The 26773-nt window shown below is 39.1% G+C and overlaps 1 protein-coding gene across 1 annotated transcript in view; it reads right to left on the reverse strand.

Annotated features, from left to right (window-relative positions):
- ANOS1 (anosmin 1) overlaps positions 1-26773 on the reverse strand; it is a 150336-nt gene that overhangs the window by 47575 nt on the left and 75988 nt on the right. Inside the window, exons 3-5 of the mRNA XM_075095095.1 lie at positions 18245-18307; positions 14811-15033; positions 5853-6037 (exon numbers count right to left, since the gene is read on the reverse strand). Of these exons, the coding sequence (XP_074951196.1) occupies positions 5853-6037; positions 14811-15033; positions 18245-18307 (471 nt within the window). The remainder of the gene's footprint in view (positions 1-5852; positions 6038-14810; positions 15034-18244; positions 18308-26773) is intronic.

A 26773-nucleotide genomic window follows, 5' to 3' on the forward strand; every position in this document is an offset into this window, starting at 1 on the left:
AGTGTCATGAGTTCAATTTCCACCTTCCATGGGAGTGCCTTAACCACTGAAATATGGAATAAACATAGATGTGCTCTAAACTCTTTCAGTAGGAGGTGCTTCACATGCTCTTATTCTGAGCCCTGCTTCCCTCTGTCTTTTTGTTCCCTTTAAACTTTTAAAGAGATATCCCCTGCATGGTTTCTTATTTTTCCTAAGGTACAAACACCAGAACTGAACACAGCCTCCTGGTAACCCCTAAATCAGTGCCAAGTACAGAAGATGTAGCATTTTTGTAGAACTCATCAGAAACTCATCCACGTGTTGCGGATTTTACTTTTGCAACTACCTCTCAATTATCCAGTTTTCAATTTTATTTTAGGACATCATATTTATTGCATTTTAATTTAATTCTTTAATGAAAATAACTCATGAACCTGAACTAAATGTCCTGCATATGTCTAAATATACAATACAATAATTACTGATTATCGTTACTTACCAAACATGCAAGCTCATTAAAAAGGTAGTGACATCAATTTATTTTCACAAGCTTTGTTTTCCGTAACTTCAGTAATCCACCTTCCCTGTATAGGTTTCAATGTTACTTGCAATGATGACAAGCACTTCCCAAAAAAGGCACATCATCATTTCTGCTTTTTGCTCTTTCCAATCTGTGTAAGAAATTAGCAGCTGTTGACCTATCTCAGATACCTAGAACTTGAGGAAGTTGCTTCAGCTCTCCAGCAGTAGTATTTTTAGAGTCCTCACCAATAAAATTTGTAGGTGCTATTCTACACTTAGTATCTTCATTTGATGACAAGAAAAATGTAGGGATATGGATATCTCATTTGTGTGTGCACGTTAAGGACAGAGAGCCTTTCTAAATTGCGTTATAGACTGCTCTCAGGCTGCTAAGTGTTGCAGACTTTGAGACCCTCACATACTGCTGCTACTCTGAATCCTTCTCCATTTAGACTGCTGTATTTGTCTTTTTAGCTTAAGCAGGGGTAACAGTCCCAATGCTTTCAATGTCTGCCTCATCTTCTTTCCTTTTTCTAACTTTTATGTTACCTACAGAGTGAATTATCTTGTCCAATGAAGGGGTTCTCCTAGAGAAGCAAAAGCCTACCCAAACCAACTTTTACTATTTTTTTCATTTTATGGAGCACTCAGATGTGCTAGTTTTTTCCAGCATACAGGCCCACATTCTCAAGAACTTACAGATAAGACACAACAGTGAACTAGAGTAAAATAAACTATATTAACAGAAGAAAAAACAAGGGTATATTCAGGCTACTGCTGCAACTGAGATTAGGTCAGGATCAAGATCTAATTGTAATTAACTAGGTACAACACTGGGGCTTTTTAAAAACAGATTTGCTGAATTTAGTTACAAGGCAAGCGTAATCTGAATAGACTTGACCCCAAATTCCTCAGTTAAGGAATCTTGTTCATCATTTGCCTCAGCCCAGTTATTCTGCTAGGACTGATTAAAAGAAAGGATTTCAGTTGTGTCAGTCTTCCATGGCAACCGTGAAATACTGTAAGATCAAATAATCTGTCAATCGATATCACCAAAATTATTTTAATTTATGAACATGCCTTGGGCCTGTTACTTTCATCATTCGTTTTGTTGGCAAAGCTCCTGTTAAACTCAATAGCATGCAGGGGGTGTAACTCCTGCATTATAAACTACTTTGGCGTCTCTAAGCAACCTTTACATAGATTTAATAAATTTCAAGAAAGACCTAAATGCTACTGAGATATCTTACACTACCTTAATGGTAAATTGATTTTTTTTTTGTTTAATTGCTTCAGTTAGTTCTCACTACTTAAGTATGTTTGGAGCTGAGATCATAATATTGAGAGTCCTTTCAATATCTGTCTTAAATTAATGTAAGCCCACTAAACGGTATGCTGAGTGGTATTACAGTAATCAATGGACCGTTTCGCTGCGTTCATTCCCTTTCTTTCACACTGTCACTCCTGGATTCCCTTCTGTAGTGCAAAGGTTTAATGGAAATAGGAGAGGACAGCCTTACCCTGCTGAGTTCGTAGCTCTACACCTTCTTTTGAAACAATGCAGTGATAAAAGGATTTTCAATTCACCCAGGTTATCAGAAGACCGAAGTTTATGTTTCCTCTGATTCAGAAGAAACCTGACAGTGCTGCATCCCCTACTCTATCAAAGGACAGCAGACCTCCCCTATTTTGAGTGATTGCAATCCCACACAAGATGGGCACTCTCTAAGAATGCTTACCAAAGCAAGCCCTCTCCTGGGATGTGGAGAAATAAACCTTTACTGTACAGGAGTGGTGGTTAGGTTCAGCAGGGATTTCTTGCTGTCAAGAGCTGAGAAGCTTTTTGTGATCCTCCGAAGCAGAACTTTAGGTGTCTCAGAAACTTTAAGTTTTAAAAAAGATTTGTTGTCCACAGAGTTTAGACAATTCCAAGGTGAAGCATTAAGGTTTTCCACAATCAAGCTAGCAGTAAATACAGCTCCTTATTTGTTTTAATAAAGGAATAAATTAATAAGCAAACTTCATTATTGTCTGACCATATGTATACATAGATATATGTTTGTGTATACACATATACACACACACATATTTGACCTCCATTCACCCAACACAGATGTGTGTTTTGTCTGAAAATAACTGACCTGGCATATTTGAATTAACTTCATTAATTAACTTAATATGATTTACTATCTAAGTTTCCAATGTAAACAGTTATACTATTATTTTTAGAAAGAATTAGCAACAAACAGAATTATAAGTTTGTTCAGAAGATATACAGTACTCTCATGGGATAGTACCACAGGTCCTACTCAACTGATTAAACCTTAAGAAACAGTAGTGTAAGAAACTTGATATAACCACTTAGGACACTGTACATCGTAGCGAAACAGGCTAACTAGTATCTTCCTCCCAGCAGTTTTTATATTAACCAATGCGAATTAGTCAAATGGTTAATTTTGTCAAGTTTTCCCAAAAATATGCAGTAAAAAAATAAAGGTAACAAAACCCCTTCTTCCTGAAGTGAAAATAACTAAAATTGTTTTCAATGTGTTTGCTTTCTTTATATACTTGGAGAGTTAAATAAATAACATATTAACAGATTGAGCCTTCTTCCTTAAAAACAAAATGTCAGAGAAGACCTGATGCCATGATACAATACAGAGGAAACAAACTTTTTCAAAATTATTTTTTCAACACCAAGTAAAATTTATGTGAGACATGAGAAATTACTTGCAAATTAGCTCAGGTAAAGGCAATAGAAAACAGCAAGTTTTTTTGAAAATAAACACCTTATAATAAAGTTATTGAAAATTATAACCCCATTTCTTCTTGGAAAGATAATAAAAATAAAATTGTGGATGAGGACCTCTGATAAAATATTATGCAATTTCTTATGAGAAGACAAAAACAATAACTTTTCATAACTACAGTATATATGGGCATAGGCATAGAGAAATTCAGATCCTCACCCACAGTCGTTTTGATCTTCAACTGCTTTTTTACATGCTCCCTAGCTTAAGTCGCAGAGTAATGAAGGAGCCAGCATCATCTCCCTTGGACTGAGATGCCCCAGGAGTCCTCAGCTGAATGGCTGAGCTCTTCACAGCCTTTGCCTATAATTAAGGTCTCATACCCCGTGTTTTGGAATCATACAAGTAAAAAAACCTCAGTTATATGGGCAAGAAAAGCCCGGAGGGTGCGCACACAGTCACTTTAGTCAAACTGGATATCCATCCTTCTTGCTGATATTGCAAAATAAATTCTACCGCATGCAGCCACACTTAACAGCTTTGGCTGCCTGGTGGGATGTCCAAAACTACAAAAACCATGGAGGTACACTACTCTATAGAGATAGAAATTCTGATTACTAGCACCCCTCAAGGGTGCCCAGCCTGTATGTCCCATAAGGTATACATGGTTCACAAAGCCAGTGAGGCATCGTGAAACTTGTTCTGAACTGACATCCCCAGTGGGGTCCATCACACAATCAAACACGCGTCTCTTGCGATGCGGAAGGGACAGCGAAGTTCTCAGGAAGATGTCAGTTGAAGGAGGCTTCTTCTGCCAAAGAGATTAACTCAGCCCCTTCTGCCCACATGTAACAGACCCCCAGGAAAGGCAGCTGACAGGATTCCTCTCACTCTTGCACAGGAAACACTCTCTGCTGTACATCCACTACTGTGGAGCATATATAGTACGTACTTCCAGAAGCGTGCATGAGGTCTGTTTCCGGGATGAGAAAAAGCACAGCAGTGTGCTACCTTTGCAGTCCGGATCCACCAGCCTGAAAAGCTGGGCTTCTACAGTCTAGCACATATACATGGCACAATAACAGCGAGGAGTAATTCAGATCTGGCTCATTTTTGCTCCATGGTATTTTCCTAGTGGCAAAGATAGAAGGTTGTTTGCTGAATATGGAGAATGCAGACTGAAGACCCGCACCTCAGCTGAGAGACAATAAGTAAGTCACCGCAACTTTATCAGGTTTGGAGACGTGCATGTTCCCTTGGCCTTGCACAAGCAGGGTTTCATGCCAGGCTCTGCTGCAGGTGACTTTTTCTAAGCAAGGCTCTAACACAGTGACAGCCCCCTATAGCACCACACTGAAGCCAAGAACTTCACTTCTGAGTGTTCAGTCTCACAAGCTTGACGTTATTTTAAGATAGCTTTTTCCTACACAATCTGAACTGAGAATGAACACAGATTGTCACAGAATTTAAACTCCTTACTTTATTTTGTGGATGGTTTATTCTCTCTTTCCTTTTTTTCCTAGCTATAATGACATTTCACAGGTCTTTTCAAAATCAGCATTTTACTTTTCTTGTCAGCAGGGAAGAGGGTGAAGCAGTTAAGATAAACGACTGGAACTCTGCCATCCAGGTGGACTGTCAGCATGTTAAAAAACAGATTGAAACTGGGAAAGAACTAAGTGAAAATTTATGCTCTGTTGGCTGCTTCTCAGTAAGAAACATTTGCTCATGAATCTTATTTTCAGTCTGGATTGCACTGAGCGATAAGAGTATGACATCATAGTCTTTTCTGTATTGGGAGAATAACATCTGAAAAAAACATCTTTATGAAGAATAAAGGTTATAGTCTTTTTTTCACTCCTTGTTTTATTTAAAAAAATTAAATAGCCTTTTCACCAATTGCATCTCTTATCTTATAATTTATAAGACCCAAGCCATGCCTTGGAGACTGTGCACAGAGTACCACTGACCTCAAAAGCACCATGTCTCTTACATGCTTTCTTCAATGGATTTTGGTATCTAATTCTATATTTTTCAAGAGATTTCTGCCTTTCAGACACTTTGGAATTCCCATCTGAATAGATCGTAAGTATGTGCTTACAGGAAAGTGCCACTGGCTGGCCTTATGAAAATCAAGACTCCAGCTAGTTCTATAGATTTCATCTATAGAGAGCAAACCCACAAAATACACTCATTTTGAAAACATAAACCTCTGAGTAGTTTTTCTTTTGTGGACAAGGAAACCATTATTTACTTCTTTACTGATATATTCACACACTTTTTATGAAGTAATTTTCAATATACACTAAAAGCATTTGATGTTTCTGTAACTGAAAAACTGGCAGTGAAATTACTGAAATTCATTTCTCCTGAGTAAAACTAGAAAGCAGTTCACTGAGCAGTGAAGTAAGGACTCGGCGATTTGGATTCTGGATTCTGTTTGCAGCTCTGTCGTGACCTGGAGAGAGATCCTATAAAGGGATCCCTCTGCATGAGCCTCCCCCACCTGTAAGCGATCTAACTCTTCTCCAATCTGAAAAGGACCTTTAGATCATGGTCTGGAAGCTAGGGATCCACATCGCTTCACAAAGAACTGACCTGTGCCACAGTTTGCCAGTTAGTAGCATCATCCTCACTTGGATGGATTCCTTGATTCCACCTCCTCTGAACAACATAGATCACAGGCTCAATGGAAATATTGAATTTTGAAGACCACTTCACCTCCAGGTCTCCAGACTGAAGCTCTATGAATTTTAATTCTTTCCGGGGTTTCAGTGGAACACCTGTAATAGGAACACGCATATTAAAATTTGTGAGTAATTTACAAGATTAAATCATATGTAGATGAAGCTGTATAAAAAAAATGAATGAAAAAAGAGATTTTTGGTCAGACAGAAGGAAAAAAGGGTGGAATGGATAGGCTGATAAGCATAGGATTTTCAGAAGTGCTCATAACTGACCTATCTTTGCTAACAGTAAAACTTGTTTTTTAAAAAAATTCCAAATTATTTATTTCATTTAAAAACTAAAGGATCTGAAAGTCATAAGCTGAAACTGATTTCACAGAAAACAATTTCCATCTAATTACAGAATTTCCACAGCATCACATAGTAATCTGTTCCACTACTTCTCTATCTTTACCATTAGAAATCTTATTAGTTTTCTCATTACCTTGCTTAGTCTCCTCTGTATCTTAAACTCAATACTTGTCCATGATGTTCATGGATTGTGGAGAACAGAATCACAGAATCACAGAACGGTAGGGGTTGGAAGGGGACCTCTGGAGGTCATCTTGTCCAACCCCCCTGCTTGACCTGGCACACCCAGAGCAGGGGGCACAGAAACGCATCCAGGCTGGTTTTGAATGTCTCCAAGGAAGGAGACTCCACAGCCTCCCTGGGCAGCCTGTGCCCCTGCTCTGGCACCCTCACAGGAAAGAAGTCTTTTCTCATGTTTAGCTGGAACTTCCTGTGTTCTAGCTTGTGCCCATTGCCCCTTGTCCTGTCATTGGGCACTATTGAAAAGAGCCTAGTCCCATCGTCCAGACACCCACCCTTTAGATATTTATAGGTATTGATGAAATCCCTCCTCAGTCTTCTCTTCTCCAGGCTGAACAAACCCAAGTCTCTCAGCCTTTTCTCATAAGGGAGATGCTCCAGTCCCCTGATCATCTCGGTAGCTCTCTGCTGGACTCTCTCCAGTAGTTCCCGTTCCTTCTTGAACTGTGGGACCCAGAACTGGGCGCAGAACTCCAAATGTGGCCTCACCAGGGCAGAGTAGAGGGGGAGGATAACCTCTCTCGACCTGCTGGCCACAATCCTTTTCATGCAGCCCAGGATACCATTGGCCTTCTTGGCCCCAAGGGCACATTGCTGGCTCAGGGTCAGCCAGCTGCCCACCAGCACTCCCAGGTCCTTCTCAACAGAGCTGCTTTCCAGTAGTTCAGCCCCCAGCCTGTACTGGTGCATGGGGCTGTTCCTCCCCAGGTTCTTTCTTTCATCTATGGAGGAGCTTTTCATGTACTGCAAGAGTGTTATCATGGCTCTGAATGTTTTCTTCTTTGGTCTAATAACCACAGTGCACTCCATTTTCCTTTTAAATCAGTGTTGCCAGACACCTGATCATTCCTGCAGTTGTCTGTGGAAACTCTGCCGTTGGCCCAGAGCACTTCTCCAGAGTCAAGCTTAAAACTAGGCTATGTCTAAGCTCTTACCAGTGTATCCTAGAGAAGCAGGATTATTTTACACATCTTACATTAGTCCAATACACTTAAGAAAGCTGTTTGCCTTCTCCATGGCAGCATGATCTCATTGACTCACAAGCAGTTGTATTGTATGATGTGTAACTCTCCACTCTTCCCTAAAGATCTAGGAAAAGTAATTGCAAGGCATCTTGGAATAGATATGTTATGTCTAATGTGTACTGTCCAATTGTTACATTTCAGAGACAAAGATGTCTTTCTAAAATTTTACAGTAATTTTTCATGACACAGTGACACTGAAGGACAGTTATTTCTGTTGTTTCTATGGCTGATAACATCACCTTTTTGAAAACATCTGCAGTAGATTGAAGGACAAAACAACTCTTCAAATTCGGCATCTTTTACTTAAATCAACAAATCAAGTGTAAGATACATTTCTGTAGACAGACTCTGGGAACTCATGTATCTGAGTGCGCAGCATTTTGTCACTTCAGGATATGCCACAAATAAGATCTATATGCTGACATATAAACCTTCTTAGCAAGTTATAATATGCACTTTAGTTATTTTGTCATTTAAGTAGGTGTCCACATAAGTGCAGCTGTATGTACTGGTCCAATAAATTGTTTCCTACTCAGTCTGCCACAGATGACTGAGTACCAAAATTTCCTTAGGTGAACAAACTGCTTTTATATTTTAAGAGGTCTTCTCTTAAATTTCATTATACAATTAGTTATAAGGAAATAAAAATTGATATTGTAGCTCTTGAAGAAACCAAAAATCAACCTGAGGAAAATCCAGTACTTAAATCTGGTTATCACTACTTAAATCTGGTTATCACAGCAGTTTAAACCCTGGATATCCTTCAACAGCCAGCAGTCAGTCTAACATAACGAACATCACAGAACATGTCAGTTTGGATTTCCACATTTGAGAATCCTTCTTTAATTATGATGTACAATAATCCTACAATTTGCATGTTAAGAAAACTTCCATCTGCTTTGCGTTAGGGGCAGTTGGATTCACTTGATTGCAAGTATCTCAGCCTCTCCGCTGTTACGTAATTGCGTGCAGATGGAGCGCAGCAGCACAAACAATGAGAGCACAGCACAAGTTCATTTTAAAATACTTCTGTAGAACCAGCACCGTCAATTTCATAACCAGATGTGCAGATCCAATCACTCTTCAATGTGCTTTTTATTATGTAAATGGTCGGCCCTTTCATCATCCTGGAACAAATTAGCCCTCTGAAGTCTGCAGTGCTTAACTGAAGAATTAAAATCACTGATTGCTGTATGTGTGCAACACCAGAGACCAGGCAAAATGTTTCTAAAGGTGTCTTTCAGATGGCACATGCATCTCTGTGCCGTGAGGAATAAATGGACACTGGTCCATCATAAGAATCTGTATCCCCAGGAATTCAAAGAGTTTCCATGGAATGGTTCTGGACAGTAAAGGGTACATTCATGGCATCAGTACAATTGGTAACACAGTTGTTCAAAGACTCAGAGATGGGCATCTTTAAAACTGTAAACTTGTTTTTTAATCCAAAACTGCTTTTCTTCAAGCATTACAAGAGCCTTTGAACTGTGGATGACCATCTGGCTCCAGCTATCCTATTATGATATTGTCATAACATCATATCCTTTAAACATCGTAATCTTCTCTTCACAATTTACTTTGCCCAGACCTGCAGTTTGGTCTGCTGTATGGATTGCTCCTTTACACGTTTCAGACATAACTAGAGTCCTGGATTCAGCTAGGACAGAGTTAATTTTCTTTCCAGTAGCTGGTATAGTGCTGTGTTTTGGATTTAGGTTGAGAATAATGTTGATAGCACACTGACGTCTTAGTTGTTGCTAAGAAGTCAAGGACTTTTCAGCTTCTCACATTGGCCAGCCAACGGAGAAGGCTGGGGGTGCACAAGAAACTGGGAGGGGGCACAGCCAGGACAGCTGACCCAAACTGGCCAAAGGGATATTCCATATGATATGACTTCATGCTCAGTATACAAACTGGGGGGAGTTGGCTGGGGTATTGCCACAGCTTGGGGCCAGGCTGGGCCCTGGTCAGTTGCTGGCGAGCAATTGTTTTTCATTGGCATCACTTGCCTTTCTTGGATTTTATTTCTCTCTTTTTGTTATTTTCTTTTTCATTACAATTTAGTACCATTACTATTACTATTGCTATTACTATTATATTTAATTTTATTTAAATTATTAAACTGTTCTTCTTTCAACCCACAGGTGTTCTCACTTTTACTCTTCCAATTCTCTCCCCCATACCAACAGGGGTGGTGGTAAGTGCCTGGCTGCATGGGGCTTAGTTGCCAGATGGGGCTAAGTGACAATTAGGCTGGTTTAGACAGCATGAACCTTAAACCTTTGTTAAAAAGGGATCCTTGGAAAGTTCACACAAATAGGTGTATCATCACATCTGAGAGATCACTAACTTTTGAACAGGAAAAAGGTGATGGGTAATTTTTTGTAGAAAAAGAGACACATCCTTGTTCTTACTTGGGGACGCATACATGCAGGTTAGACAAAGCAAACCTGATCAAGTATTTTCCATTAACTGTTCTACTTCTAAGCAGACATATTGCCTCCATTTCTATCTCTGAAGTACCAAATCTACTTACTGTTATTTATAACGTCATTATGTCCATATAGAAAAAAATGAGGTAGGCTGTGGAGAAGGGACACTTTCTGGAGTCCTTCATTAGTTCAGACAATGTAAAGGAGGCAGATGACACATGAGTAGGAGAGAACATTTGATGTCTCCAGTAAAGGGAAATAAAAACGTGAAGACTGTGCAACTGATTAGTAATACTCCCAACAGAGATGAAAAAATTCAACGATAATGGACAGTTTGAAGTTCATAGCGAATGCAAGCCAATAAACAATAAACAATTAGGATAGCAAGTAACTGGACTTGTCATGTTAATCCAACATTTACAATATATGACTTTGGTGCAAGCATATATACATTAGTATTCTTTTAGGATTGGGCTTTAGCACTTCGTACTAAAGGGCAAATCCAGTTTGTAAATCTAGCAAATCAGATGGGTATTTTATATCTGCTGTTGTAGCCAATCTCCAGAGCTTGATCAACAGTGAAACTATAGGAATTTAAGTGAGCTAATTGATGATGTCAAGATTGGAGGCTGCCTGAGCTGCAGTGATTATGCACTGGTGGAGTTCGCAGTCCTGAGGGATATGGGTCAGGCTAAGAGTAAAGTCAGGACCCTGAATTTTAGGAAAGCAAAATTCCAGCTGTTCAAGCAGTTAGTCAATAGGACCCCCCTGGGAAACAGCCCTCAAGGAGAAGGGAGCCGAACAGAGCTGGCAGATTTTAAGGACATTTTCCATAGAGCACAAGAGCTCTCAATCCTCACATGTCAGAAATCAGGAAAGGAAAGCAAGAGACCTGTATGGCTGAGTCGGGACCTGCTGGTCAAACTAAATGGGCAAAAAGGAAATACACAGGCAGTGGAAGCAGGGACAGGTACTCTGGGAAGAGTATAGGGATGATGATACCCATTTGTGTAGGGATGGGGTCAGGAAGCCCAAGGTCCAGCTGAAGCTGAACTTGGCAAGAGATGCAAAGAATAATACGGAGGGCTTCTAAAGGTATGTCAGGCAGAAAAGGAAGGTTCAAGAAGGCATACCTCTGCTTGATGAGCAAGACTGGCAAACTGGTAACAACAGATGAGGAGAAGGCTGAGGTACTCAACAACTTCTTTGCCTCACTATTCACTGGCAACCTCTCTTCCCACACCTCTCGAGTGGATGCACTGCAAGACAGGGGCTGGGGGGGAAGAGTCCCTCCCACTGTAAGAGAAGATCTGGTTCATGATGACCACCTGAGGAACCTGAACATATGCAAATCTATGGGACCTGACGAGAAGCATCGCAGAGTCCTGAGGGAATCCGCTGATACTACAGCCACTCTCCATGATATTTGAAAAGTCATGGCAGTCAGGTAAAGTCCCCAGTGGCTGGAAAAAGGGAAACACTGCACCCGTTTTTAAAAAGGGTACAAAGGCAGACCCTGGGAACTACCAGCCTGTTAGCCTCACCTCTGTGCCTGGGGAGATCATGGAACAGATCCTCCTAGAAGCTATGCTAAGGCCCATAGAGGACAGGGAGGTGATTTGAGGCAGCTTCATGATGAAGCACGGTTTCATCAAGGGCAAGCCCTGCCTGACCAACCTAATGGCCTTCTATGATGGAGTGACTGCATCAGTGGACAAGGGAAAAGCTATGGATGTCATCTATCTGGAATTCTGTAAGGCCTTTGACACAGACCCCCACAGCCTCCTTCTCTCTTAATCGGAGATATAAGGATTTGATGGGTGGACTGTTCAGAGGATGAGGAATTTGTTGGATGGGTGCATCCAGAGGGTAGTGGTCAACGGTTCAGTGTCTAGATGGAGATCAGTGATCTCCATCTAGATGAGTGGTGTCCCTCAAGGGTTCTTACTGGGACCAGCACTGTTTAATATCTTCATTGATGACACAGACAGTGGGATCGAGTGCACCCTCAGCAAGTTTGCCGATGACACCAAACTGAGTGGTGTGGTTGATACGCGTGATGAATGGGGTGCCATCCAGAGGGACCTGGACAAGCTGGAGAAGTGGGCCCGTATGAACCTCATGATGTTCAACAAGGCCAAGCGCAAGGTCCTGCACTTGGGTCGGGGCAACCCCTGGTATCACTACAGGCTGGGGGATGAAGGGATTGAAAGCAGCCCTGCGGAGAAGGAGCTGGGGGGACTGGTGGATGAAAAGCTGGACATGACCCAACAATGTGCGCTCACAGCCCAGAAGGCCAACCGCATCCTGGGCTGCATCAAAAGCAGCGTGGCCAGCAGGTTGAGGGAGGTGATGCTGCCCCTCTACTCTGCTCTGGTGAGACCCCACCTGGAGTGCTGCATTCAGCTCTGGAGTCCAGGAAAGACAGGGACTTGTTGCAGCGAGTCCAGAAGAGAGCCATGGAAATTATTAGAGGGCCAGAACACCTCTCCTATAAGGAAAGGCTGAGAGAGTTGGGGTTTTCAGCCTGGAGAAGAGAAGGCTGCAGGCATACCTTATTGCGTCCTTTCAATACTTAAAGGGGGGCTTATAACAAAGTTGGAGAGAGACCTTTTAGTAGGGCCTGTTGCAATAAGACAAGGGCTAATGGTCTTAAACTAAAAGAGCGTAGATTCAGACTAGATATAAGAATGTTTCCATCCCTGGAAACATGCAAGGTCAGGCTGGACGGGGCTCTGAGCAACCTGATCTAGTTGAAGATGTCCCTGCTTATTGCAGGGGTGTGAACTAGATGACCTTCCAACCCGAACTATTCTATGATTCGAACTGCTGTAGACTCTTCGATTCACTCGGAGTTCATTTTCTAGCTGTGATTGCTGTCAAAATTATAAGTACTCAACTTATTCACTAGATCTTAGTCACGCTTGCAGAGTTTGCTCTTCCTTAGTGACAGGAAGGTCATCTACTGCTGGAGGAAATGAATTGCAAGCCTGTTCCGCTTCTATTTGTCCTTTGTTGCAGAAAGACAGGTTGAAGAGGCTAATTAGCTGAATTTATCAGCTCAGAAGGCAGTACAGTATTGGGCTTGCCCTTCCTCTGCAAGACATATATGCTCTTAAAGCAAGCACCTCCTGCAGATAGGTGATAAGATGTTAGAGGAGGTTAGCTCAGTTCCTATATAATTAGGCTGAACAGCAGCAGACTTTCCAGTGTGCAGTTATATAATGTATCATAACCTGTCATATCCTCTGTCCTCTCTAAAAGCATGTAGGTTTAGTTCATTTGTTTGTTTGTTTGCTTGTTTGTTTTGTTTTTACCTTTCCCAGCTGTTACGCTTACTGGAATGCTTTGTAGTTGTGGTATGGAGCCTGATCATGTAAATCATTACATATACAACACAAATGCCAGTTTAACACTCTAGTTGTTTGTCTCAAGAAGATGGAAGAACTAAGTGATCCATTTTAATAATTTTCATTTTGAAAGGTGCTGTATAAAACAATGTATAAATTCCTTATAGTTTTAAAGGGGCTGCTCTGAAGTATCTTGGAAGCAAGAGAATTTCCCTTCTGCACTGGAAATCTGGATTACAGTATTGCCTGCTGTTCAAAGTACTTTGAGTACTATCTTCACCAGTTTTATGCTTACTCAACCTCTATGGCTTCTAGATCAAATTTTCTCCATTTATGTAAGTAAATAAGACAGTGCTTTCTGGTGGCCCATCCTGTACGCTCAAAAGTATGATTCAAAAGTCAAAGCATCTTATTTCTGATATATATTTTCATCACTAGGGACATTCAAAAAGATGTACCAACATTTCAGTTAAAGAAATGAACTGAAAAATAAAATCACCACCTCCTTCACATATTTTACCATTTTTCCATCCACAGAAGGAAATAAGTCCAGATTCAGACATAAGCCTGGAGCTTAGTTCATAGTTCCGCTGATTAGGCTATCCACAGAGAGTCCATGCTATCAGAAGAATAACTGATTAATATTTATTTTTTATCAGTGAAGTATGGAGAATGGATATCTAACAAGACATTCCAACTCTATGGGAACAAGAAAATGTCTTCCATAAATGCTCATTGCTCTGTTAGGAGCACGTTTTCAGAATATTTCCATGTATAAATATTTTTTTAACTCCAACAAATTAAAATCTGGAGTTTGTCTAAGCAAATAATTTCTTTGTGTGTTTGTGCCAATAGATGTCAAGGAATCCTTTTTTCACAAAATCTCAGGACTCAATTAAAATTTTTTTATTGAGATTGACTTAGATTTAAATAATGAATTAATATATATGTGTGGATATTATAATCTTTCACTATTTTGTTCTTAGGTCATTAAGAACACCAATGCTAAGTATACTACATTGATATGTTCTTTTACCAGATTATCTCACACTTTCTATTTGGTAGTCCTACCTGTTGGCTTATAAATATAAATTTTATTTGTGATTAATAGGTCTTGAACTATTTATCATTAAATACTTTTCTGCTGCATTCTTTCTCATCTGCATCAAATTAAGTGAGATTTCACCTAAACTGGCAAGTTTGTTCTGCTTAAGATGATTCATAATAGTCACATGTTTACATTCCACAGATTTCCAGACATGGGCTTCACAAGGGGAAAAAAATTCAGAAACTTGAGCAACATTTTTCTCCAGTTCCACTCTTTCAGTGTCCAGCCACATCTCAACAGCCACCGCTCCATCTTCCTCCCATCCATACAAACTCCTATGAAATTAAAGTCCTGGTTTTCTAGGAGATTTTATTATGGCCTGAAGTTATTAGCCCAGTATAAGTACATATTAATAATCTCTACCTTTGTACAGATTTTTTGGAACTTGGCACGTATGACCGCATCCATTGGAACAGCATTTCTTCACTCCAGAACATTCACTGTCAGCTTCACAGCTTTCAACACAGGCAGCTGCAAAACCACTGGCCTTCTCAGGTGCTGGGCAGTCCCCTTGCTTCACAGACAGGATGTACTTAAGGAATTCACAGCTAGTTAGGCATTCATAATTCTTCTTGGGGAAAAGAGGCTAAAGGGAAAACAAAAGAACTGTATGAAGTCTTCAACAGGCGGAAAAAAAAAAAAAAGAAAATATGTTGAACATTTTCCAAGACCTCCTAAAGGAAAATTCAGATTTTCAGCTTTTGCAAGACTATACCCTGAATATTTATATATTCAAGCCACTTCTAAAAAAGCATTCCAAGTACAGAATGATGAATTCCCTCAAGAAAGACCACCATCTTTAATGGAATAAAGTTGTTTACATCTGCCAGCTTTCCCTTGTTTTCCTCACATTCACTGCCTACAAAGTTGCTCAATGACAGATTAAAAACATTCCCAAAACAAAGGGAAGCAATGGTCACACTGTTGGTTTTTTTTACTACCCCACATTCCTCCTTTTGTATTTCATAACACTTTACCCACAATATCTTATGTAATGCCCCTCTAGATAAATAAGTGAAATCTTGTTTCATTATACTGTTTGAACTGAGTTGGACAAGAGAAGATTTCGCAGCATCTTTATGTTCTTGCCAGCATATTAGTAATTGTATAACTCTCCATGGAACTGGAACAAAATTTCTGATAAAATGATCAGCAGAAATCACAGATTAAAATAAGACTTAAATATCTTGATTAAAGATCAGAATAAATGCTACTTCTTTGAGAAATCAAGTCCTAGATATATGAGAGGTTGCTTCAACACATAGACATTTTATAGCATTTGTACTACTCAGAGGTTTGCAAGTTTCACTTTAAACTGTATTAAAAATAGCATCTAGCACCCTGGGGAGAGCAATGTGTGTGACATGGTGATTTCACCTCCTCTTTCATCTGATGCTTTATTTAGTTTGGTGCAAAAACAGCTAAAGTGATTCCCTCAAAGTGATTGGTGGAATTGTAGATGGGCAACCCATGTAACTGGGGTTACCCATTGGGTAGTGGTCCAGTTACATCCTGGGCCTCCCTTTCTATCTCAGAGCAACCAGAAACCTTCCACTCTGACAGATCTGACTTACAGGTTCCTAAACCTATGCAGGACTTAGAACCCACTCTCCATCTAACTATTCATGTAACTTCTGCAACTTCCTTCCATATTCAAATGTTTGACTTTCTTATTTTCACTGCTTTCATATTTCTGGCAAAATGAGAAAGACTTCACTATCATGAAGGCCCAGTTGTTTCACAGACTATGTGTCAGTTTACTCTCCAAAGTCACTGTGGTCCAAGATGTGCCACTATGTTACCTCTCCCATCTTGTCCTACAGAACAGTCCAGAAATGTTTAATCAGGCTTTTAAGGATGCATTTGGGTATTACAGCTTAACCAGCCTAAAGGCTGCAAAAATGAGCAGTCCTTATATCTCTTACTAACCCCAGTGACCCTTGGACACACACTCCTGCTGTTCCCTGCATTGGAATGCACCTGATCCCATGGTTAGCCAGTTAAGAAGCTAAACCAGCAGGAAACTGGATTTATGGAAAAAAAAGGAGTCAGGTAAACTAAGGTTCCTTTAACATTAGTACACTCATTCAGTACCTAAGAAGTAATATACCAAGCAGAGACCTGGAGAAACACAAAGCTAAATTGCTGCTTCCAGATTTTTTACAAAATAGAAAAAGATTTCAAACACTCTCAAAGGAAAACAGCCTTGTTTAATTCAATCAAACAATGCCTATGGAGCATACATGAGTCTGAAAGAAAGGAAAGTGGTCCTGTGTTTTTGTGCGTGTGCTTGTGTGTGCGTATGTGTGTGTGAAGCTAATTTCAAATCCTAAAACATCACAAATTTGCAGCTACTTAATTAAAAACTTTATAGCTCCCTGAGGCATAATACGTCCTCAAGGCTTCTCTTCCTCACCCTATTTCACAGCTCATTTTTCAGTTAGCTGCTAAATGTGCTGCTCTTCATTACGGGCCTTTGAAGTTCTAAATTTAGCTTCAACCACAAAATACTAATCAAAGAGGGATGCTCACTGTTTCTAACTACAATAGAACAGTGTTCTACAAATGTTTTCCTTTTAAACCAATTTTATACGTATTTTCACCCATATCTGGAAACATACAGCCAGAGTGAGAAGTGATATATGAGAATGACTTAAATTAGATCCACTAAAACTGTTTTATTATACTACCCCAGAGTTTTGTATATGAGGACGCAGCAATTAATCTGGATTAAAGAACTCTTACAAGGATTGGTTTTCATGAGAAATTTCTACTTTGTCTTCTAATGTAACTACATGGATCAGTAATCCATATTTACACATAGTTGGACCTAAATTTTTTTAGTTGAAATTACAGCTGTTCCTAATTATTTTCACTATGCTTAAAATAATTTAAACATAAGACATGATCTTGTACCAGAAAAAGAGTGCCCACAGTGATGAGGAATGAGTTAAATCAGTATATCAGTGAGATCAACATATTAAGGTCACTTCTATTTTTTATAGGAAAAGCTGAAAATCTTCATAAACATACAGTGTCATAGACCTGAATAGAGTTGTATCTTTATATTGACTTAGTTATAATAAAGCAACTTTCTATTGAGATGATATTCCCATTTCATACTAAAAAACACTTAAGAACGGTAACAGCTGAATTCCACAAACTCCGCAAAGCCATGTTTTAAATCCAATAAAACCATGTCCTTTTTTGTACTAGTTTAACTGATCCAGGTTTGCTTATTCACAAGGTTATTCTGACACATGACTCAGAAACAGTTTTCCAAACACTTGCTCCTGAATAATTATGTATTTTGATAGTAGTGTTCTGAACTAGGAGTCCAGTTACTCCTGGAGAGATATCGTTTTAGAAATTAGATTGATTTTCACATACAGGAAAGCCATCTTTTCTAGCTACCCTGCACAAGGATTTTCACACAATGACATTTTATCTTTTAAGTAAAGATACTGTTTCTTACACATGGCCAGAAAAGATGGAAGGGCATGTGGTAGAAACAGCATCCTGCAAGAGGGATTTAACAGCACCTTCTGAGAGAAGCTATGTAAGTGTGGCTGGATCAAGTCTTAAAACTTCAAGTTGAGATGAATCATTTGGTCAGAAAAAAAAAGAAATCTTCTCTTTTAAACTTTATATTGCTAAACTGTTATATGTGTATCCATTCAAATGAAGGCAAATGCTGTAAAAATCCCATGTTTGTTAGCTGTCTCCTTGAAGCTAATAATTTAAATGAAAGAGACAGCTAGAACAAAGTGAGAAAGAGTGCCCTTGGGCTGACGTACCTCACAGAAGCTTTGGCAATGATTTTTCTTCAGGTCCCAGGACTCTTTGCAGGGCTCCAGGCACTAGGAAGAATCAGGAGGCAGAGAAGTGTCAGGAAGAGAAAGAAATAAACAACCACAAATGACCCCATTTCTTCTCCAGTTGTTTGTTTGGCCCATAGGAAGTTAATAATAGGCTTTAAAAATCCACTTCTCCTGAGGATAAGATTGTGTCATTGAGTCATGGTGTCAGAGCAAGGTCATGCCAAGCCATGGTAGATTACAAGAAATATTTTCAGTATTTCTTACAGTACAAAGCAATTGCCTCACTTGTTTATATGTCATCCTATTTTCCGACTTACTGAATCTAGGTCCTAATACCATTTAACACTGTGTCACTGGATCAGAGAGACAATGTCAAAAGCACTATTCTAAACTACAGAAAGTTAAATCTTCTCCTTGCTGATCAGCGTTAAGATTAGGCGGACCCATAACTTGCCCAAGCGAGAAACTATTTCATCAAACTATGGAGTAAACTCAGCAGAGGTTTAATCACTATTCCTGTATAAATTGACAATGCTCACTGGTCTGTTAGCAAAACCACTTTATTTCAAGTACCATATTATAATTTCTTCACCCTCAACCTCTACTGCAATGGTTATACAGAGGGTTGAGATTCAAACTGCAAACCAGAATCAAGCTTCAGCACAGAGCATAAAGAAAAATCACACTATTAAGAGCATTTACTGCAGATGAAACATAAATTTGGACTCACATCCAGAAACCTTTTATACTCCTTTGTTAGACATATTATCTTAGAAAATACTGGCATTGTTGTGAGTTAACACCTATTCCTTCTGGTAACAGTGGAAAGATACTTATTGCACCAAAAAGAAAGGCCTTTGACATGAAATTTAGTATTTACATAATTAGTTTCTCTTGTACATACTCCTAGATTGGATCCATATACATTTATGCTATTCAAAACCAAGCATGAATACCTATAGGCTGTATGTCAGCTGTCCACTGTATCATTAATGTACTAAGAAAAAAACAGTCTTTTAAAAGTTAAGCATTTTTCTTACTAGCAACACATCCTGAAAAATAGAATAAAACCATTAGCCATGGAGGTTACATATTTCAGGAATGAAAAATACCTCTCAAACCTTTTCTCTCTCTATGTTTTGTTATTTTAGGCTGAATTCCTAGTTCTTAAAAATTCACAATGTACTGTATACAGAGTAATTAGAAGGATACATTATAAAATGTCATTGAAGTCAGTAAGTTTAATTAATTCCAGAGTGTTGTTCCTCCTGTAGTACAGTTACTGCATATTTGAGCCCAGTTCCACTGTCATGCTGATTTTACAACTCTCCTAACTGTCTGATGGATTCAGCCCCAAATTAGACAAGTATAAACGGTGTGAAGACAAAATGGGCAACATTTTCACCACACTGAGACTTTGTCAGTGATCCCCAAAGATGTCAGGATTCCCATATCCTTGCCTTCTCTGAATTCTTGCTTCACTGCTGCACAGCCACACAGAGAGTATCTAAACCAGCACATCCAGGCTTGAGATGACAACCAGGACCAAGTTCATGATGACTGCACCACCTCCCTTGCAGGCTCTACAGCAAAACAGTTGGTACTCCTGGAAGGAAATACCAGGATGCTGTATGCTTCAGGGGTTTTGTTCAAGGCATTTGTACCAGGATGTCTTTACCTGCAATACAAGCAGGCTCCAGCACTTGATGCCTTGTCTGGCTGCCGCTCTGTCTCAATAATCACTCAGGACAGCCCAGGCTACTTTCAGTTAAGCCCCAGCATGTTCAGCCATCAGGGCAGGCACAGATGATGGGCATCTCAACTCAGACACTTCAAAGGAAAGATGGACAAAATGAACCATGGCTGAGCAGCCACCCTGCAATGCGACAGCTCTCAGAATACTCCAAGGAAAACAGATGATGTAGCAAGACGTAAGGCCACCATCATAAGCTTTACAGACTCTGATTAGAGTACATGCTGTTACCTATACATAAACAAAAAAAAAATCTTCCTACACCTGCTGTATGAGGAGTCCCCAGAGCATTGGGCTTAGCCCAGCACCATGGGCTGCTGCAGAAGCCGATTGCCTAGCTTTAGTGGAGCTGTACCATTCTGTAGGCTGAAGAAAAAGTGCTAGCAGACAGAAATGTTGCCAATAGCTTTGCACTAGAAGAGTTTATGGCTGTCCTTCTAAAAAGGTAGTTATTAAGCTTGCAATAACAAAGATGAGAGCACCTCACAAACGCTGATGTTTGTGCATTTGTCCCCTTAGCTAGTCTGTTATGAGGTTCCCCTAAAGTGGGAAGCTGGAAAAGCTGGAAGCTTGGATCCAGGTCTCACCTTTGAGTCCTTGACTTAAACTGTAAATCAGCTGAGATCTTGAGATCCCCCCACCCCACTGTCTAATGAGCTTTATCCTCTGAACGGCAATAATCTCAGCTAGAGAGACACCTTTTTTTCCCCATTAAGTTTCTCCTGAATATGAAGAGGGAAATGTCTTCCAGATCCAATGTGTTATATACATGCTAGCTCTGAAGAAGGGCTATTGGGTACATAAATTTGTCTTTTTCCAGACATCTCAGCTTTCCAGTGAACTCTCTGTCCTCATAAACTTTAACCTGCCTGGTTCTGTTAAACTTTTGCATCCCATTTGCATGTGTCACTCTGAGCTGTATCTTTTATCTGCAAAGGGGGTTGGGTTTTTATCTCATCTTTTGCATGCTTTGCTATGGATGTGCATCTTGATGGCTCTACTGAAGAAAATACAATTTGCAGTGCTCTGCACAGCATGTAGTAAAACATTCCTCCCTCCATTATGGATCTCCCCCATTTTTAGTCCATTTAGCCATGGCAAGCACCAAGCTGAAAATTCTCTCAAGAAAAAGCAGAACCAGGCCTTACATCAACAGCAGCTGAAGGTTTTCTGACAGGTATCATTCCATGCATAATAAAATTAAAATCAAGAAAATATGAGTAAGAACTAGTGGCAATAACATCTGTTTTCTTAAATCCAGGTGTTCAGAGCATACAAAAAAAAAGCATACATCTTAAAATTTAAAGTTTGGATAATACATTTCTAACAATTTCAATGCAACTCAGCAAAGGCCTGACCCAAAGCTCCCTCAGACCAACAGGAGTTATTTCACTGGTGTTAAGCTTAGCCTTAATGTCTGAAATGAATGCATACAGCATTTCTCACTAATAAGAAGAGTTTCAAGGAAATACCTAAAACACCCATGAGAAAACTATTCCCACCCAGCAGGTAAACACATCCAGGTTTTCTGGATTAGTGTAAATGTGTGTGCCAGTTAAAAGGATGCTGAAATCCTCTACCCAGGACAAGGAAGAATCTAGGCCAAGCAGCAGCTGGGAGCTGGTTTTGGCTCTACTTTATATAATAAAAAATACCTTACAGACATTACCACCCACACTCAGAAGCTAAGCTTAGGTATATGGACGGCAGACCACCAGCAGGCAGGAGGGCAGCAGCACGGGAGGTGTCCCTGCAGTCCATTTGGCAGATGTCACTGATCCCTTGGAGCCACCACTGACTGCTGCCCTGGCACCACCATAAAGGTTGCTCTGCTGCTCTACTGCGGGAAGACGTATGAAACACAGCGTTGAACCAGTCATTATAGGCCAGTGGCACTCTTCAGAAGATGATGGGTGTTAATCACGTTGGTCTTGCTAAACTGAATTCTCCTAAAGCACCTGTTTTATCATCTCCTGTGGTTAAATCTGGAAGTTGTAGGCTTGCTTTCTTCATCCAGACTGCTGCAGAGTTGTTATTCAGTACTAAACAATCGCATCGAAAGCCAAAAGGAGTGCTAACAAACAGCAGCCCAGCATTTGTCATCCTTCACAATTTGTGTGTATGGACGCACACTCATAGGTGAAAATATATGTATCAGATAATACTATAGAACTGTTAATATTCAGGCTGTATAAAATTAGGAACAAGGACAAAGTACTGTTTCATTCAAGGAAGCAGGATTATTATTGTTTTAAAATACTTTGGTTTATATTTTTTTATTCCATTTTTAAAAAATTTGCAGTTAAGGGCCCTGTTAGAGAAGTCTTCTTTATTTTAAACTATAAATAAAGCAACTATGAGATTAGCATATGATGATAACCATTTACATTTGTTAGTAAAGGGATTTTCAAAATAGTCCACCAACACTTTTGCTTAGCAAATGTTGCCTTTGACCTGAATGGGAGAGAGTTACACCAACACAGCAATTTTGAAAGTCTAATGAATTGCAAAACATCATTTAAGTACTGAAATAAATATTTATTCAAATGATATATATTCACTCAAATTTTATATTTAAATTAAATAGCTGAATAGAATACATGTATAACTATTTAAACAGCAAACAAGAGTCTACCCACAATGTTCTTGTCTAATCAGGCTTTCTCCTTCATCACAGTGGAACCCGGTCACATGCAAACTGTTGTAAAAAAAATGGAATCAAAGTGTTATAGCTGGAATGCAATTATTCTTTTCATTATCATTCACCATTCCAGTTGCTAGTAAGGTCGGAAATTAATGATTTATGTTTACAATACATATTTAAGTGTTTTGCTGCCCTAAGGTATCTAATTAAATAGAACTTAGATGGTTACAAAAAAAAAAAAAGGAAAACAACACCTTTCAGTGTACAGTCTCCTAAGAACCTGCCAAGTCATGAAGACAAGTACATGAAAAATGCATGTTTTCACTATCAGGCAATAAGCAGAGAACATTCTTGGGGTCAGAAATTGAACCAAATCCAGAGGAGAATATCGGGTTCATCACTCTTAGAGAGAATATTTTTGTGATGGGTACACTTAAATCTATGAATGCACCCAAAGGAACCACGAGAAAAGCGATTTTTAATCTGTAAATCTTAGCACAGTGGCAGTAAATACAATGCAAGACACAAACAGGCAGCAAGATAGAAATAACTGGTTTTGAGATTTTTTTAAAATCTACATCCGCTGTTAATCAATAAGAACAGAAATTATTACTTTCTGTGTCTCAAAAATTAGACTGTGAGTTGTCTGAAGAACACATTTTTTTTGTTTCAGAACAGTTAATTCACAGTTGAATATTTACCCAGTCCAAATCAATTAATAGCATGCTAGCTTGGTAGAACAATATAAGGTATTAGCAATAGTGCGTAATAGAACATACTACTATCCTTTGAACACTTTGAACAACTACTTTTCTTCTTTACTATAGGAGTCATGAGATGCAGGATGTATTAACTGAAACTATTTCTCATTATAAAACTGAGGAAACGCATCAGGAAGAGTTATAATTTAAAAAATTTTGGCACATCAATTAAAAAAAAACAAAACAACTCCCATTCGTTCCGGATTATATTTTCCCAAAAGATCCATACACACAAAAAACAATCCTCAAAAATTCTCTTCCTAGAAGATACATCTCATTTATTAATGCCAAAAAGAAGTATCAATATTTACATTACTGTTTGAGTCAAAGACCAAATTAGATTCTCCAACTTGATGCATGAGCCTGATTTGGTACTTTTGCACTTTGGAGGACAAGGTGTAATTCTAAAAGCTATACCTATAAGGAAATAATTTAGCAGAATATTAATTATGTATAAACGTAGTTAAGAATCACAACTCTAGCAATTTGCAATGAAACATAAGAAAAGCATCTTGGGATGAGACCAATTAATCCATCTGAAGGACTCTGGCTGCCCACTTCAGGAATGCACATAACTTTTGTCAAATCATTTTATAAAAGCCTATTTATACATTTGTCTCTCAACCTCCTGTGGTAATGCACGTCCTCATACACTTTAAGATGGGTAATTTCCTTCTACAGATTCAAGGCAGCTTACTTGAATTCTGTATATTAGAATGAAAGAGGTGTTTGGTTATGAAATTGAAGTTAGATACACTCTTTTAAAGATCCCTGTTCTATTTATTTTTTTTTAAATCTCCAGTTTAAATCTTTGACCAGCACTAAGGTATGGGCTGCCTACCCACCCAGAATGCACAGGTGTGACTGTTTCATAATGTATGTTACAAAATGAAAATGTTTCTTACAAAAATCTCAATGACCATTTCAGGCACTTAGAGTGAGGAATCCTACAGAGGCAGGTAAGTGAATCCAGAATTGTGATGCAAAAAACTCTTTTCTCATTTTCACACTGGATCATTCTCAGTGCTCTCCAAAGCTCATGCTCAATAGTTTGATTGATTCAGAAGCTTAACGTGAGTAATTGTCCATGTGAGTGGTTCATGGTATCAGGGTATTGCACTCAGGCTTGTGGGCAGCTTTCCTAGTGAGCAAGTGCCCAAGATGAGGCACTGCAGCACTTCTGGTATGAGCAATTTCAGGTGCTAGTGCAGCCTATCAGGTCCGGCACCCATCGTATCTTCTTTAGAACACACCATTAGAGGTAGAGATGCACTAATGAATCAGTCAGTTCCTCAGGCCAAAAAAGTCTACGAGCCCAGAGAGGAGTTTTCAACTGCAGAATCATTAGCTGTCATATTAGCTTGTAGGTTAATACACGGTGCTCAAGAAGCCTCTGACCATTTTGTGAAATCAGTTTTAAGTAGAGTCAGTCTCTTGCTTCTCTGCCTCTTTTGCCTCTCCTCTCCCATTATCAGACTGAACCATCAGAGCACTTAGTCATCAACTTCCTAGAAACCCAGTTTGACATTTTAGCTCCTAAAATTCAGTTACATTTAATGTACACTGAGAGAGGTTTAAGTATCTTTAAAACTTTGAAAGTCTAATAGGAACAACTGTGAAATGTATTCTTTTATGTAACATAGCCATTTCGTATGGCTACCTGGAGTTACTCCTCTGTTCATGTTAAAGAGATTCTCATGAGAATTAACACTAGTAATATATTTCCCTTGTAACTGAATAAACAAATGGGTTAAATGACAGAGAAAGGTTCCCTGTCTGTGTTGCCTGTTTTCTCTCTTGCAGGTCAGTGAGCATCATGATTTGGTAAAAAGGAATGATTTTGTATTCGAGGATCAAGTCTTAATTAAATTAGTTACAGTTGGGTTTATTCTGTGACATTATCATGTACACTGGGAACCCAGCTGATACTGACTGAAAGTATTGCTAATTGTAGAGCTGGTTTTGAATGAATGCCAGGTCTTAGATTTTAAATGGTCACTAAGGAATGTGCTACTTGGTTAGTGTGATCTGGGTCTTTAAAATCCCTTCAAGGAGCACTTCTCAGTCTTTCTTGAAATAATAAGTTTTTGTTGTTCTATACTGATGACATCCTGACATGTACTGTGATGTGACAGATGACAAGGCATAGGTTACTAATGTGGAATTTATCATCACCTGCCAGTACTAATTTATCCTAATTAATAAAAGTATATATATGAAAAGAAAAAAAAATCATTCATTTCTAATCAACATTCAGACAGTACATCCTTATGTTTTAGGACAGATGACCACTTTGTATTTTTCAGAAGTCAACAGCTCAGAAAAAAGTAACCACAGAATACCTGGGGCTGGCACTGAAATTACGAGAATGGTGTCTCTATTGGAGATGTAGTTACGGCTGCCTTAACTATTCTGGGTCCTCTTCAATTGTAAGGTAAAACAAAACAGCACAGACCTCTAGGGTCCAACATGAGCAAGGAGGGACAGACAGTGATAGGGAAAAGCAACTACCACATGGCCACCATCACATAATATTATACCACATCACACAAGGGTATACCTGCAGTGGTTGGGATTAATCTAAGGCTAACACCCTAAGAGGCTTTTCTGGTTAATTCACATGTGACCTCATCCAGAGCAATTTTGCATTAAAGTACTAAGGGTTAAGTTATAAGAACACAGCATTTTGTGTTGAGATCTAACGTCAGAAAGTAAGAGGAAATATAAGCCATCCAGCAGTGGTCTTACTCAACAGGAATGAGAGCCATATTTCCTGGCAGAATTTAGTATCCCTTACAGAAAGACTAGCAAAAGCTCTGTAACAGAGATCCATTACATATCATTACCTATGCAACTGAGGTTTATTTTTAATAATTCTTATCTAAGTAGGATAATGTATATAACCTGCAGGTGAAATATGGAACTTATGACACATCACTTGCTTTAGATAATTTTCCAGGCATTGGATTCTTTCTATTTTTTGCACTGTTTTTATATTTTAAGAAAAAGATGGCAAATTATGTCTTCCAAATATATGCTAAACATAAACCTACAAAGTGAGACCTTCCCTATATGGCACCTTGAACTGAAGTCTTGAAAGATATGAACAACCCTTATTGACCTCAACATAGTGTTAATACTGAAATACTTTTTAACATTACATTTCAAACCCAGCATTAAACAATATTACTTCTGGTTTCACATCCAAGCAGTGTGGTCTCAATAAATGTAAATTGTTGCTGCAAATGGGACGGTCAATGTCTCATAACAGACCACTAAAACCTTCACTTCACCAAATTACACAGAACATGGCTACAGTATCTTCCAGTTACAAATTCTGAAGGACA

The sequence above is a fragment of the Phalacrocorax aristotelis genome, chromosome 1, assembly GCF_949628215.1.
Source record: "Phalacrocorax aristotelis chromosome 1, bGulAri2.1, whole genome shotgun sequence".
NCBI classification, from domain to species: domain Eukaryota; kingdom Metazoa; phylum Chordata; class Aves; order Suliformes; family Phalacrocoracidae; genus Phalacrocorax; species Phalacrocorax aristotelis.